This window comes from Actinia tenebrosa, unplaced genomic scaffold, assembly GCF_029948245.1.
Source record: "Actinia tenebrosa isolate PJP-AT-01 unplaced genomic scaffold, QUT_ActTen_1.0 PGA_scaffold0__85_contigs__length_37466705, whole genome shotgun sequence".
Taxonomy (NCBI): Eukaryota; Metazoa; Cnidaria; class Anthozoa; order Actiniaria; family Actiniidae; genus Actinia; species Actinia tenebrosa.
Genome location: NW_028292569.1, coordinates 8,621,252 through 8,636,964, shown reverse-complemented (window position 1 = coordinate 8,636,964; position 15,713 = coordinate 8,621,252). Strand labels below are relative to the sequence as shown.

General features: G+C 35.3%; 1 protein-coding gene across 1 annotated transcript in view; it reads right to left on the bottom strand.

Moving 5' to 3' along the window:
• The window catches only part of LOC116295513 (uncharacterized), a 35,505-nt gene that overhangs the window by 6,159 nt on the left and 13,633 nt on the right, over window positions 1-15,713 (bottom strand). The window contains exons 10-15 of the mRNA XM_031703351.2: window positions 14,543-14,608; window positions 11,610-11,738; window positions 5,954-6,077; window positions 5,690-5,762; window positions 2,991-3,100; window positions 651-773 (exon numbers count right to left, since the gene is read on the bottom strand). Of these exons, the coding sequence (XP_031559211.1) occupies window positions 651-773; window positions 2,991-3,100; window positions 5,690-5,762; window positions 5,954-6,077; window positions 11,610-11,738; window positions 14,543-14,608 (625 nt within the window). The remainder of the gene's footprint in view (window positions 1-650; window positions 774-2,990; window positions 3,101-5,689; window positions 5,763-5,953; window positions 6,078-11,609; window positions 11,739-14,542; window positions 14,609-15,713) is intronic.

The window sequence follows — 15,713 nt, the reverse complement described above, 5'->3', positions numbered from 1 at the left end:
CTTTTCTGGTTTTTTTTTTGTTTCTTGTTTTGTTTTTTTTGATTTAACAGATCAAAAACAGTTTTCCGTGTTTGATACTCTGATCAAAACACGCGGGTTGTTGAGAGAACACGAAAGGAGCGAAGGAAACCACGACGCGTAGCGGAGTGGTTTCCAGCTTCTCGAGTGCATGTTCTCCCAACATCCCAAGTGTTTTGATCAGAGTATCAAACACAGAAAACTGTTTTTGATTTGTTTTATAAAATAACAAACTCGCGAAAAGATCGAAAAAAGGCAAAATTTAAGTAAATTCTCCCTACCTGCCGTATTATTCAAACTGACCAATGAGCGCGCGCGATAGATTAAAATCTGACAGTTGCAATACTCGCGCGCGCTAAAATGACGACAGCGTGTTTTGATACTCTCATTAAACATGGTTTTCGACCAATCATAGCGCGCGTAGTATCCCAATTATTTTATAAAATTCTTTCATCCATTCGTTTGTTTGCTCGTTGCTCTGTATGTTTGGGTTCTGGTTTATTGAGTTGTTGGTTTGTTTACTGTCTGTTTATTCGATTCTTTGGTTTCCAGCGAGGAAAATTCATTCTGTACAAGGTATGTGTTATTTTAAACCAACATTTAGTTTTGTTATATATATATTTGCAACTCACCTGGGAAGTAGCTGTCCGGTACAATAGAAAATCTGTTCCCAGGATTGGCTTCTCGTATTCGTTTAGCTTCTTTGGGGTGATTAAAACGAAAATAGTTGGACTTTCCCAAACACAGCATGCAACCTGTTAGTAACAAAGAAAAATGTCACGTGAGATAGTAAGATAAAGCTATCACAACAACGACAACGACAACGATAATAACGACAACGACAACGACAACTACAACAACAACGATAATAACGACAAAAACGACAACGACAACGATGATAACAACAACGACAACGATAATAACAACAACGACGACAACGATAATAACAACGACAACGATAATAACAACAACGACAACGATAATAACAACAACGACAACGATGATAACAACAACGACAACGATAATAACGACAACGACAACAACAACGACAATAACAACAACGACAACGATAATAACAACAACAACGACAACGATAATAACAACGACGACGACAACGACAATAACAACAACGACAACGATAATAACAACAACGACAACGATAATAACAACAACGACAACGATGATAACAACAACGACGACAACGATAATAACAACGACAACGATAATAACAACGACAACAACAACAACGATAACAACAACAACGACAACGATAATGACAACGACAACGACAATGATAATGACAATGATAATGAATGCCGAATCAAATGTCAAATAGAAACCCATTTAAAGGTTAAAGGTTAAGGGAAAGGAATTATGTAAAATAATACAATTTCGTTATTTGAAAAGATTCTACACTTAGAGCCTTATCTTGGATGCGAGGCAAACAGGAAAATACAAAATAAACCCCTTTTTTTCGATGAATTTCGGTTCTCCTGGTTTTAAGTTCTCGTTAGAGTGTTTTTCCATAGACCGTGAAATAATTAGCATACTAATATAAACTGGTAAATCTTATTTCCATCGTTTGCTTTTGTGTCTATTTGACTGTATCACGGTCTGAGAAAATTATTCTATAATTTTAGGTTACGATTCTAGCTGCAATATACTCATTATACACTAGACAATCTAGATGGAAGTAGCCGTACAAAACTAAAAATAGATGGCAAAATTTGCTCGGGCCTTTAAAATGATAAATATTTTAAATATAAGATACTCTAACTCTACTCTACTCTCGATACTCGTTCTGATGATGACTTCAGTCGAAAAAGTTTACCTTTCTAATTTTTCTTTCAAATCCTTAGCCTTATTTATAATTATATAATATATTAGTCTGCAACTTCGCAATAATAAAAGGAGTTTTATCAAGATTTCAGTAGAAGCCAGACTTACTTGTCAAATCGATATCAGAGGCGAAGCTATACGTTAACTTCCAAAGCTTCGGTCATCTTGTTCTAGATAAACTTATACCGTAAGCAAATGATGCAGGACTTAGCTGGATGTACAAATGTTTACCCAGAACGAAAGTGAAGATAAATTACAATGATAGATCTGTCGGTACATGAATGATACATAATAGGCTATAAATATCCTTGACTTGTTTTTGCACATGATATTCTTCAGTTAGCAGTAATAATTAACTACATCTGGTATTCCATTAAGATGAAATATTATGATGAAGTCCAACAAACAAAGGTCGACAAAACATCATCAATGTTTTTTCCGCGTTCTGTGACTGACTTTGCATATATGTTATTATGAAAAACGAGGAACCGGAGACGTGGACTGCGGATAGAGGATTTTTATAGTTACTCAATTTTACGGCTAGTTTATAGTATGTTATTATGAAAAACGAGGAACCGGAGACGGGGACTGCGGATGGAGGATTTTATAGTTACTCAATTTTTCGGCTAGTTTATAGTATGTTATTATGAAAAACGAGGAACCGGAGACGTGGACTGCGGATAGAGGATTTTTTATAGTTACTCAATTTTACGGCTAGTTTATATTGTTATATAGAAAAGTGAAGTATTTTGATATTTTTGTTCTGATTTTTTTGCTCCAGAGCAAAAGTCGAAAATGTTAGCTGTGCATAAAGGTTTCGCTTCCTTTTTTAACGGAGCACACAAAGCTGTTACAACGACAAGCCCGCCCTCCCCCCAACAACAGCAGTAGCAGCAGCACTACTACTTTTACCCGCCACCACCATCACAGCAGCAACAACGAGTTGCCAACAGCAATAACAATATCACCATTACGAATGGCAACAAAACACACACACAGACACAAAAACACAACAGTACTAGTATCAACGATAAAAGACAGCTTCCTTAAAAAAAATATCAAAACACGAGTGAATTTAATCAAATACATAACACGTTTTTAATAACTACACGACTGGTGATATTTCAACTAACCTTGTGGTAGCTTTGTTGATTCGTATACAGGGATCCCATCAATGGAACACAGCGGTGCTTTAGGATGCAGTACGACCACGTCGCCATTGTATTCCACCACACAGTGTTCACTAAAGACGTAAATTAAAAAAAACAACATTTAGCTGGATTATAATACAATCTAACGAAACCAAAAACAATTATTCCTACGCGGAAATCTCCCAGGATTCTACTGGCATGTCTTTTTCAAACAAAAAACCTTGATTCATAAAGACACACGAAAGAGTTTTAAAGTAACGGCGTAGGAAGAGATTATTTCAATAGATTGTGTTTGGACTTGGTGAGTTATCTTAAAACAATTTAGAAAAAGGCTTAAAACAATTTAGAAAAAGTCAATGCGGAGCTTTTGTATAAGTCAATAACCTTTTCCGTTTTACTAAAAAACTAAATATAAATGTAAACCAAGATGGCGGTAACGAAAAGATTAGATCAATGCATGTTAACAAAACATCGCAGAACAGGCAAGTATCTTTTTTACTATTCGTTGTTTTGTTTCGCTAAGGCTTTTCAAAAACATAGTTGGATATTTCTACACGACGTAAATGAAAACGAAGCTTACAGTAATGAATTAGAAAGGCATCACAATCGTTCTCAATTAGCCATTCCGAGGTTGACGAAAAGACTCAGTCGAATTGGCATTGCAGTGCATTGTGGGGCTGTTTTAGGTAACATATTTCAATCCAAGATGGCGTCTATTCCGTCCCGTTAAATAGCACCAAAATTCACTGCAATGCAAACTCGACACTTTCTTTTCCTCAACCTTGGAATGGCTAATAAAATGAGCAGGATCGTCAGCACGACAACATGGGCACTTTTTGTGGACGTCAACCATGACATTGTCGAGGGAGACGAGTTTGCAAGGGGCACGTGCATATGAGATGTCATGGAAAAGCCTTCAAGTCCACTAAAACCTACTTCGTCTCGACGGAAGTCGAATCCCAAAAAGAATAAAGATAAAGTGAAAAATAGAGCGTTTTCGAATTAACGGATTCTACCAACCCACTACCACTACCACGCACGATTAGAGTATTAGGATTAGAGGGAAGATACTTAGAGAAGATACTAGACATATACCAATCTAAAAGGAAAACTAATAGTTTGAAAGTCCTAGTACGGATACGCCTAATACAATTCTTTGCAAGATCATATGAAAGTTATTTTCTAGCACTGTCAAAATCATAATAATTATCAGTAAGTTATTGCGATTTTGAGCCGCCAATATTAACGGCGTTGGGGGAAAAAATCTCGCTTTGGCTTTCGTCGCGAGTATCTGTACTCTACTGTTTTCCTCTCTCAGCAAAAAGCAACTTCTAAATTCAAAAAGTCTATCTACAAAAGGGCCAGAATAAAAATTACTCTTAGTTATAGTTATCCTACCAAATTGTGTAGTTTTTTTTTTCAGTTTATCGCGATTCTCCTATCGCGAAGTAATTCTGAGCCGACAATACGAGCTGTCCGGCCCGATTAAACGTATTGAACAATGAGAATCTCGATACAGATAATAAAGAAAAGAAAAGTAACAACTATTCCATTAGAAGACTGTGTAATAATGGAATAAAGATACGGCGAGAAGGAAGTTATATAGCCATACTGTCACTCCTAATGCTAATGGCAAAAACGTGTTCTAGTTAGTGATATCATTTACATCCTTGTTGTGCATCTAAAAACCGCTTTGTGCAAGACATGGAATCTCTTATTTCGATCATTTAAAACTCCCACTGTTAAATAGAAAGTTTAGTGTATGGTCATGTAAAGCCTGATAGCAATCAAGTTATTGAATCAAATGGTATACTCGGCTCCCAGCAAGGGCAGGAAAACAATCCTTGTCATGTGCTATCAAACAGAAAGTATATTAATAATAACGTCCTTTTTTCACGAGGGTAGCACTTAATAGCTAGTGGCTAACAAACCTGTGGCCCTCATTCCGTGATTGAATTGGAATTTAGGAGTAGATTTTTGTGGAGGGAGGAAAACCAGAGAATCCGGAAAACCCTCGAAGCACAGGAGAGAACCAACAATCAACTCTACTCATACACAACACCAAACCCGGCGGGACTCGAACTCGGGTCGCATTGATGAGAGGCGAGCGCTCACACCACTACGCCATCCGTGCTTCCTATATTCTGGGCTTCAATCGGTTTTTAGACTTGAATCTCATTTTCTGAATCTCATTTTCTGCTTCAAATGGTAGTTAAACACTGATATGACCACCATTTGCTGTGAGCTAAAAAACTTCCCATTCACCTGATGCACATTTCACACGTGATTGGAAATGACGTCACGTGAAATCAAGCAATTTTATTGGTTGGTATCAATCAGCTGAATTTATCTAATGAATCCCAACATCAGTCTACATCTAAAGAAGGACACTGGCTTTCCGCCAAACTTAATAATCCTGCGTTTGTGTTTAAAGCTTTCTATTCAGTTAGTAAAAAAAAAATTAATACAACCAGCATGAAATAACGTCATTTGACCGCAAGCACTATATAACACCATGGGACAGACTGAAAACGAAGGCTTAATACAATTGATACGAAAACACCAGCACATCACTGTCACTAACAGCTTGAAATTTCACGCACTTTTGAAAAGATGTTTTAAGAGCAACATTTGGTTTCTGTCCCAACCACTTGCTGTGAGATGGTCATTCAGATACCCACCTTTCGATTCCTTTGCCTCGCAATTCGATGTCGGGTTTTGATTGGTCCGTTGATACACCAATCACCGTTTTACCTGTAAGACATTCAAAAGGTTTACTTGTCAATCGCGTTGAAGGTGCCGCACATTTAGAAAATATAATTTGAACTTGTCTGAGCTGTATTTATTTACGTAGAGAGAGGAAAAGGGCACAAAGAAAAGTCATTGTATAATGTAGATACAACAGATGGGTTGAATCTAGCAGAGCAGAGCAGAGCAATAGTTACCTCGTTTGATCGGGCATATTGTTACTCCAATGCTGAGCCGTCCACCACCTAAACTGACAAAGTGAGGATCTTCGGTTTCGAACTTCAGAGCCGAGCCCAACTCCGTTACCTCCAGAGCGCGCTCCTGGAATACAGAACCAGGCAGGATGATTAGAACACTACTTCCTTTGAATCTTATCAGGTTATATATGATAAGGAAGCAGCAAAAATAACTGCCATGGAAGATGGATGAAAAAAAAGAGACAGAGAAAAATAGAATGGTGAATGAATAAGGGTGGGAAGAACAATAAAAGGACACTGATCGAAAAAGGGAAGATAAACAACCAATTAAAATTATCACAAGGAAATGAGTTATATAAGACGAAGACCAAAATTAATTGATGAATGAACGAATGAGTGAAGGAACGACTGAACGATAGAAGTACGATGGTTCTCAGTAAGTGGTGAGTAATATAAACGAAGAAGAAAAAAAAGAAAGAAAATAACGAGAAAAAGAAAAAAAGATAGATAGATATAAAGAAAGAAGAAAGAATGAAATAAAGAATGAAAGAAAAAGATATGAAAAAATTAGACACTAATGAAAGGCATGATCAAATGTCAAAGGAGCAACGAAAAAAGCATAAAAAGTTCAAATGGGCCCTCAGGCTTCAAGAACTTGTTAATTATCCGTGTATAGGGAAGTGTTATGACCATTATTTCCCTTAGATATTCGACATCAAAACTGACTGACTTAATCTCTACAAAAGAAGAACGGAAAATCGTTTTAGACAAATAAGTCCGAAAAAAAAAAAAAAACAAAAAAAAAAAAAAACAAAAAAAAACAGTGCTAACGATGTGTCTTTAAGTTTTCTAGGTTTTCGTTGTGGATCAAGCTTAATGTAAAATCAGATTGCTTGAGGGCTTCTTTTCCTAAAGAATATTATTTGCCTTCGTGGTCGAAAAATACTTAATTTGATTAATACAAGGCGACGAAATGCATTAAAAGACGAAAAAAGACACGGAGTTATCAAGAGAGAAGAAGGAAGTACTGGACATTTGAAGAACACCGATATTACAAGACAGAATCCAAAACAAATCAAGGGAAATATAATTTACAAACATGACAGGAAACGTTGATATTAGCAAATGAATAAAGACATGTTATTATTGAATTAGCCTTTGAGCGTGTGAGTTTGGGAGTCAAAATGTAGTCGGAATGTTTTTCCTTTGGCTTCCCTTCGTTCTTTCCCATCAAAGTTAGTATTTTTCGAAGCTATTGTTCAATAATAAACAAATAAATATTATTAGAATTATTAGGTATATATAGGAAGAGTACAAACTACGATACAAAATATAGTATCAAAGCTGTTTTTCTCTCTTCAAAAGAACTGGTCTTATGCTGTTTTTTTGTATTGAATCCGATTGAAGCGATAAGCTTTTTCATCACTAAAATACCGTCAAAAATTAATTGGAAAATAAACTACAAGAATTCTAAAAGGACAATCGTCAAGGGCTTCATTTTCCTTCAACATAGTTCTTAAGCCTTGTTTAGCTCACTCGAGTGCAAGTATAGTCACCTGTGCATTGACGGTCTTGAAGTGAAGACGTGTGCTTCGCTTTTTGACGTCCGAATCGTCGCTAGACTGTTTACCCGAGAGTAAATTTCGGACAAAACAAGTGATAGAGTTGGTCGCCATAACACGGAGAGAGAATCATCGTCTCGCTCTTTCCATCATCGTAGTCGGGTTCTTTTCAAAACGAGGTTGATGTCAAATAGGAAGAGAAATTAAAAACGATCATAGATCCGGCTCATTAAGTTAGACTCCTCAATCATATCCATGATAATTTATTCAGATTGAGAGCGGCGAGAGTCATTCAATCATTGTCCAGATGTTGAACGAAAAACCGGATGAAACGCTCCTGTGAACGCGGTGGAGATTGCAGCAGTAGATTACTTGTAGTACCGTTATTGGAGAGATTCTCTCTTCCTTTTTCAAACAGATACGAAACTACTTTCTACAATATTGAAATACAAACAGCCCTTACTGACAATAAGGGGGGAAAAGTCTTTTTTTCGTGTTAGTGGTGATGTCGGTATCTTTGTCAATTTTGGACAACTTCAGGACGATCGAGTTAAAAAATTGAGACGAACTCTTCAAATTATTAGATGCGAAAACATCGTTTTCAAAAAAAAACTTTTAAAAGTTGATTATAAAAATAGTGGCTTATTTTTCAAAATGTTAAAAAGGACAAAAAAAAGACTAAATAAATAACAAAGAAAACAGAAAATAAAATAAAATAAAAGTAAAGTAAAAGAGAAATGAAAAGGAAAGGAAACTGCCAATTTCGTACCCAGAGCCTTAAATTATTTCTTACTGCGCAATAAGAGATAAAGGATCTAGGTACGAAATTGGAATATTGAACAACGTGTGCGCATGCGCCAATATGTCCAAGAAAACAAACATGGCTGCTTGAAAAATTCTAAACAAACACGAAAATTGGTCGAGGTTTTGAGGGGAAAACATTAATAGTACCAACATTAAAAAAGTAGATAGATTAGATAGATTAAAATGGGAATTTTTCTCAACTTTTAAGAAATGAACTTATAGCTCTGCACACCTTTGTAGTTGATTTTAAGATCTTTTCAAAACCATAGATTTTTTTAATTCATAGATTTTTCTTAGATTTGTTGTGTAACGCATAGTGATGTAGTACGCCACATGACGTGTGACGTAATTTATAATAAAAGAAGTCCAGATATTGCAAACGGTTCAACTTCAAAGGCGGAATCCGTTTTGTTTGAATAAATGCCATAAAGAAAGAAAAAATAAATGGCAAGAATGAAAGAAAGATAAGAAAGATATAAAAGAAATCAATGGGACAATGATCCTAAAAGTAAAGGAACATTCTAGCAATCTTACAATGAGTGGCAGGAAGTCTAACAGAAAATAGTGACATTCACACACCTTCAAAGTGCAAACGTTAAATCACTCTAAAATCTAAACACAGAACTGCTATGTTTACAAACGGTTTTGCTGGAGCCAAATCTATTGACTTTTCCTTTCAAAATATTGAGAAATCTAATCAAAAACAAAACCACTGATTTTGGTATCATTGTCTCTTCTGTCACAACTACTTAGCATAGGATGTATATTACTCTACAGTAGCGGAAGAACCGGTGTCGTGAACGCTAAAGTCAACAGCGGTACCATCTCTTGCATACATCCAAAGCATACACGGCTTTGAAGAGAACATGTCAGATCCAGTCAATACGACAACAAGGTTTTTCACTAATCATGTCAAATGACAATTATCTTTGCGCTTTAGAATCAGAAAAGTACATTCTAAAATTCACCGTCTTTCACACACAATAACATATTTACTATTTCTTGTTCTCGTTTCCTATACAAATTTGTCCAAATTCACATGCTTTGAGAATAAATGTCTTATGTCCAGATAAGTGCCTTATATCTAGTTTTAGCTTTTCCAGTTTTTCAGTACTGAAAGATTCATTTTCCGATAATGACCCATATTTTTAGAAGCAATGCTTTCGCTGGCGTCGAACAGCTTTGGGAAATTTATGAAAAAGTGGGGAAAAATACTCGAGTATCTTTGATATTTGACAAAGTGCGAAAGAAATTAGACTAAACGTTGACTGGGCATGACAGATAAAAATGGGTAAGCTAAGTTAGGATTAAAAGAACGATTTCAAGTGCTACGAGCGATCCATGGATTGTCCCATGCGACGCCATAATGTCTTGTACACGACTTGTACAATGTTCTCCCTTGTACCCAATTCATTTATCTCATTTAAACATGTGTCAAAGCGGAGACACAGAAAGCGAACACTGGTCCAATGATAGCAGCCTAATAACTGTTTATTAGTGCACTGATTTTATTACCAAAAAAACTGATTTAGAATAATTTTTCGTTAATCAAGAAAATTACTTCTTAATCAAAAAAACATCGAACAAACGATGAATAATATGTAGTTAGCAAGGATGATCGGAAATGGCGAAAATTGAAAAAAATTCTTACGGTGTTCGGCTTAAGTACTCTGCTGAGTCAAGCGAAAATGTGTGTTGACGCATTATGGTCTTGAAAATTCTTTTTACGAACGAGAATAGCAAACGAAAGCTGTCCAGACAAGGAAGAAAAGTAGCTTGTTCTTAAGTGATGTACATCATTGAGTAAAACGAAACTGCTTCCACGTTAAAAATAAATAAATAAAAAACAAAAACACAAAAATATAAAAAAATAAAAAAAATAAAACAAGAAAAACAAGAAAACTTAAAAACAAAACAAATGACACACAAAAACTATCGAAAAACAAAACAGAACAAGAAAACACTCCGAATGTCATATCGTGATGGGATTTGCAATTTTAAAAGCCTAGCATTTAACATGCACCCTTTGACGTTGATTGGTCTATAAACCTTGTTGTAAAAATAAGTCGTACAGTGGAAACTGAGTGGAAACTGAAGTGAACGGAAACAAGATGAAGTGAAACACAACAAAAGAGTAAAGAAATTATGAAAGAGGTGAAACGATTCAAAATAGAATTGAATACATGGAGAATGAATGAATGAACGAATGAATAATGAATGAACGAAAGAACGAACGAACTTATAAAGAATGAAAGAATGAAGAAAGTAAGGAATGACGGAAAAGGAGAACGAGAAGAAGGAGAACAACAAACCAACAGATGGAAGGAAATTTTCAAATTACTAAAACGAGAGAAAAAAAAAAAAAAAAAAAAAAAGCCAAAGGGTCTAGAAGCACGTTGCTAGGTTATCTATGTTGCAACTGATAATGACGACCAAAACAATAATAGAAATTATCATTTCAATAAACGGCAACTAAAGGGCTTCTGGTCCTTCTTTTCCTTCTCGCTGAGAATTGTTAGAGTCGTTTTATTACTGCAACTTTCATAAACATGCGAACTTTGGGTCTCCGAGTGGCACGCTGAAATTTGGTTTTTCGCTGCCGAAAGTCAAAAATGTGAAGGTACAGACTGATCAGGTTTGATTGACGGCAAATTTCAGCGTTCAACGCGGAGACACAAAGTTCGCATGTTTATGAAAGTTGCAGTAACCACTTCTACACTTTAATAAACGATAAATAATCTAGAACAGTTCCTAAAATAGTACAAGATTAGAACAATCAATTTGTAGATGTAGAATAGTTTGAATAGGAGTAGACTTACGAGCGAGAAAAGAAGAAGAAGAAAAAAAAGTGGATCAGTTAAAGCAATAAGGATATATATATTTATAAACAGAAGTGGGACAAGCTTTTATCATCGTGATCTAGAAAACACAATAACTAGGGAAACCAAATGACAGAATCAGTGATGAAAGTTTGAAAATGTTTTGAGAACATAAGATTAATGTAGCTTCTAGAAGCATCTTCACTTGTAGCCACGAATCGATGAATTAAAAATCACGCATTTTAATTCTATACTAAACCGTAGAAACTCATAACAGCTTTTAATATACAAGCATCTATTCCGATAAAAATTCGGCAAAGGATAATGTTTCAGAGCTTATTTTTGATTATTAACTTTATGTATTTGGTTGAGGAAGTTGTAGAAGAAGTATATAATAAAAGGTAGGTAGATTATGGGTCGAGTTGGCGTTATTTCCAAATTCAATTTTGTTTAGTTTTTCTGTTTACTCACCTCAATCATTTTCTGTGTTTTACTCCATTTGTCTTCCCAGATTCCCGTCAATCTTTTCATGAGTTCCTGGTTTTCCTGCAGTTGTTTTTCTGCCTTTTGTTTCTCCATGCTGTTGGACCCTTTTCCCTCCTGTTAGGAATGAAAAACACTAGGAATTATACGTCAGAAGTCATACACAATGACGACGGTCGTTGTTTAATACGACCAGAACGACCAAACCACGCTGACAACCGACCGTTATAAATAAACATCCAATACTCGTAAAATTGTGGGTCAATTTTGCAGCGTTGTAGGATATCGTATCAAGAGAATCGAAAACCGCAGGCAGTCAGTTAAAAACAAACAACCAAAAAAGGCACTTCCCTTAATTAAAATATTACTCGAAAAAGGAAAATTAGCGAGAAGAAAAAAACCCGCCTCTAAAAATAATGCAAAGATAAGAAAAAATATGAAAACTATAATCGAAAAACGAGAAGAAAAAAAAAACGCGTACCATTAGAGATCTTATTGTAAATAAGTAATCTTGAGAGAAAAACTTGCTTAAAGATAAAATGTATTAATACAGAGATTAGAATGATTTTGGAAAAGTTTACGATAAAAAATAACCTTACTTGGGTTTGGTGATGCGAAAAATGCTGACAAACTCGAACGAATCTCATTTTGGGGTCTTTAGGCCAGTGTTTTCGCTTGTGCCAGTGCTTGTTCGATTTTCATTTCATCTAAGGCTGTACGACACTAATGGAAATCCTCTAATTCAGGAATAGATTTGCTTAATCTTGAGTTGCGCAGATATTGACATTCGATAACACGATAAGGAATGTTAGTGAGACGTTTTATTTTGAATGACATGTAGAGAAGATTAGTTTTATTATGCCATTCAGGTTGTATACCACAAAGAATGCTTACAAAAGAAACCGTTCTTGTTATTGGGAAAAAATCTTCACCTCATAATAATATTTACATTATCTAACAAGAAGATAGCCCAGTTTCGTTCAATGATGATTAAGAGATCATCATCGAAGGGGTAAGAAAAATTCCTCTCGTACTTTAGGACCTATTTTTATCAGGAACTAAAAAGATAACGTTAATCTCGTACTTTCCTCTTATTCTGTTTCCGATGCAATTCCTCAATTATACATTTTACATTTTTAAGCAATTCATTCCAATGAAATATAATCTAAATTTCTTTCAAAACAAGGACTGTAGAAGCGGTACTGACAATGAAATGAAAGATGCGAAAAGAGTAAACGAGTTTGTTAATTAAAGTAGTCGAATTTTACCTGGTTTTAGAAGAGGTATATTTCTCCAGTAGTATTTCTAAAAATACTTGCAAGAAATATGAGCTAGTATAAATAAGCGTATTTGGGAGGATAAATTCATGATTCCCAAGGGCTATATCATTCTATGGCAGTTTGTATTCCCAATGAATTCGTTCGTACGGCATACAACAGCTGTCAGTGTGCGAAACATTAGCTTTTCCAGGCAGATGGCTCGGCCACTTACGTAGCACATTATTCGAGCTACCGTAAGCTATAAAACGAAATAGGCCATTAAGAAGGTACATAAAAAATGCCATGACAACGGAGCTCTTACGTCATAAACGACGACTTAGGAGCTCACTTGCAAAACGATGTTTTGAAACACTCTTTTGCGTAACAGTTGGTAAAACTACTGAACAAAGATGGTTCGATCACACGTTATTATACGAGATACCGTAGGCTGTAGAAATAGCTAAGGAATAGGTACATGATAAATGTCATGGCAACCGAGCTTTTACGTCATAAAGGTAGTCTCCTCAAAATTATCTTGGATGTGAGGCTAACATGAAAATACAAAAGAAACGCCACAAATTCCATCGAGTCTGATTTCTTTTGTGTTTCCATGTTAGCCCTGCATCCAAGATAATTTTGAGAAGAAAGGAAGAAAGTTTTGAAAATAAATGGAAAATAGTCATGATTCTTTACACGTCGCAGGAAATAAATTATGGGATGAAATCCACGACTGCATGTTATGATATGAGATAAAAAGCGAGAAAAAGGAAGATGAATACCACCGGGGGAGGAGATTGGACAAAAAGCGGTTTCCGAAGCTCCGAACGAAGTTACGCAATAAATCCAACAAGACATGTATTTGAAGTTAATATATACTAATTAACTTCGTGCTAATTAATATGAATTGCTGGTTATAAAATATAAGCTTTTCGAGGTAAGAAAATTTAAAAAAATAGTCGCCAATAGATTCTAATGGGACAAGAAATAACAAGCTGTCTTCAATATACGTGACCGTCACAAGTACATGCTTAATTGCAAATCTTAATACATCTATCTCATTATCGCCTATTTCCCAAACAAAAACGTTTCAAATCTTAATCTTGGTGGCGGAAATAACTGTAATCAAATACGGAGGTTGAATTTTTTCTTTGATATAGACGGGTTTTTTTGGTCGTTTAAACAATCAGTCGGCATTCAATACATTTACTATCTCGTGTAAATATCATAGCATTAGTTTACCCAGTCAGGTAAGGATTCGCTGAAGAATAGACTTAAGGACAGAATTAGTTTTGCAGACAACTTAAATAGATTTCGTTAAAAAATATCATAAAAGAACTGAAATTAAAATCAAAAATTACTTAAAAACTTGGAACACGAAATTCGTGTCCCGAGAACAATAAGTAATATCGACTAACAACACATTTATGGACAACAGAATTCTTTCTTTTTAACTAGGATATCCCTTAATCGTTCAGGAATTAAAATCAATAATAGTCGATCCTGGAATGTTAATAGATTGGATAACAAGGTTGTTTATTTGTAAACGCGGCACACGAAATAAATTTTTTGGATAGTTTTAGAATTTTTAGTGTTATAATTTTTCGTAACGAATTTTATCAAAAAAAAATAAAAAAATAAATAAAAACTTGGTGATTTTCTTACCTCAAGCATACTCTTCAGATTTTGAATTTGGATTTTTAGTTCTTTGATAAGCTTAACGTGACCATCCTGAAAGGTTGTAGAATAAATAAGCGATAGTTAGTACTATACAATATTAAGAGTATTAAGAGAACGCGCGGGTGATCAAGTGAGATGCACGGAATCTCGCTATTTATTGCACATTAGTGAAGGAACTGAACTTGTTTACTGCACGAATATACTACACAAATAGCAAAGAATATTTAATATTGTAGAAAGTATGGAGAATTGTGATGGCTAAACGACAACAACAACAACAACAACAAATAACTGACAGCATTAGGGATAGAATAAAAACACTTGTAATTTGACAGGACTTGATTTAGAAGGGTGGGGTGGGAAAACTCGGTACCTGCCACCTCTTGAAGTGAAATCCCGGATTTTCTACTCAAATATCACCAAAACCATAAGCTAAATGGCAATAATGAATGACTACTGCCGTTTCAAGGTATGTTGCACAACGTAATTAATGAAACAGCCATAAAGACATTTCGCGTCGAGGATTTCAAGAAACCCATGGGGGAGGGTGTACATCAAGTACCTTACCAAGATAATCAGGTCTCTACCGGTGAACACCGGGTTTTGACCTCGCGAATTATTCTAAGATATATTCGAGATTTGAAACAGGGGGGGAAATGTTGTTTAGCTTAGCTAAAACTTAGAAATAAATCAGTGAATTGTAACTTCCGAGATTATTTGCCTTATTTCTTTATAGCCATAGCCATAGCCATAGCCATAGCCATAGCCATAGCCATAACCATACCATCCCCACCCCGCCTGCATCCGCCTAACGAAACTTCCTCATATACCGAATCCTAATATAAGCTTGTTGGAAATTCTTTTTTCTAAGAGCCATAATGCTGATACTAGTAGGAAACATATCGCTTACTAATAACAGCCATGGAATTTTTGTGTACTTTAAACATTTGGAATAATAATATAGAATTCATCATAATTCCTCTTTTACTCCGACGAAGGACTAGCGTCCGAAACGCCAGTAAGTTTTTTCATCTTTTCACGGTGTATAATTTACCTTTTTATCATTACTGTTTCATTAGAAACACCGACGCAGCTTACACTAGTTATCTCTTCTTATATATATATATATATATATATATTAGGAATATAAAACGTC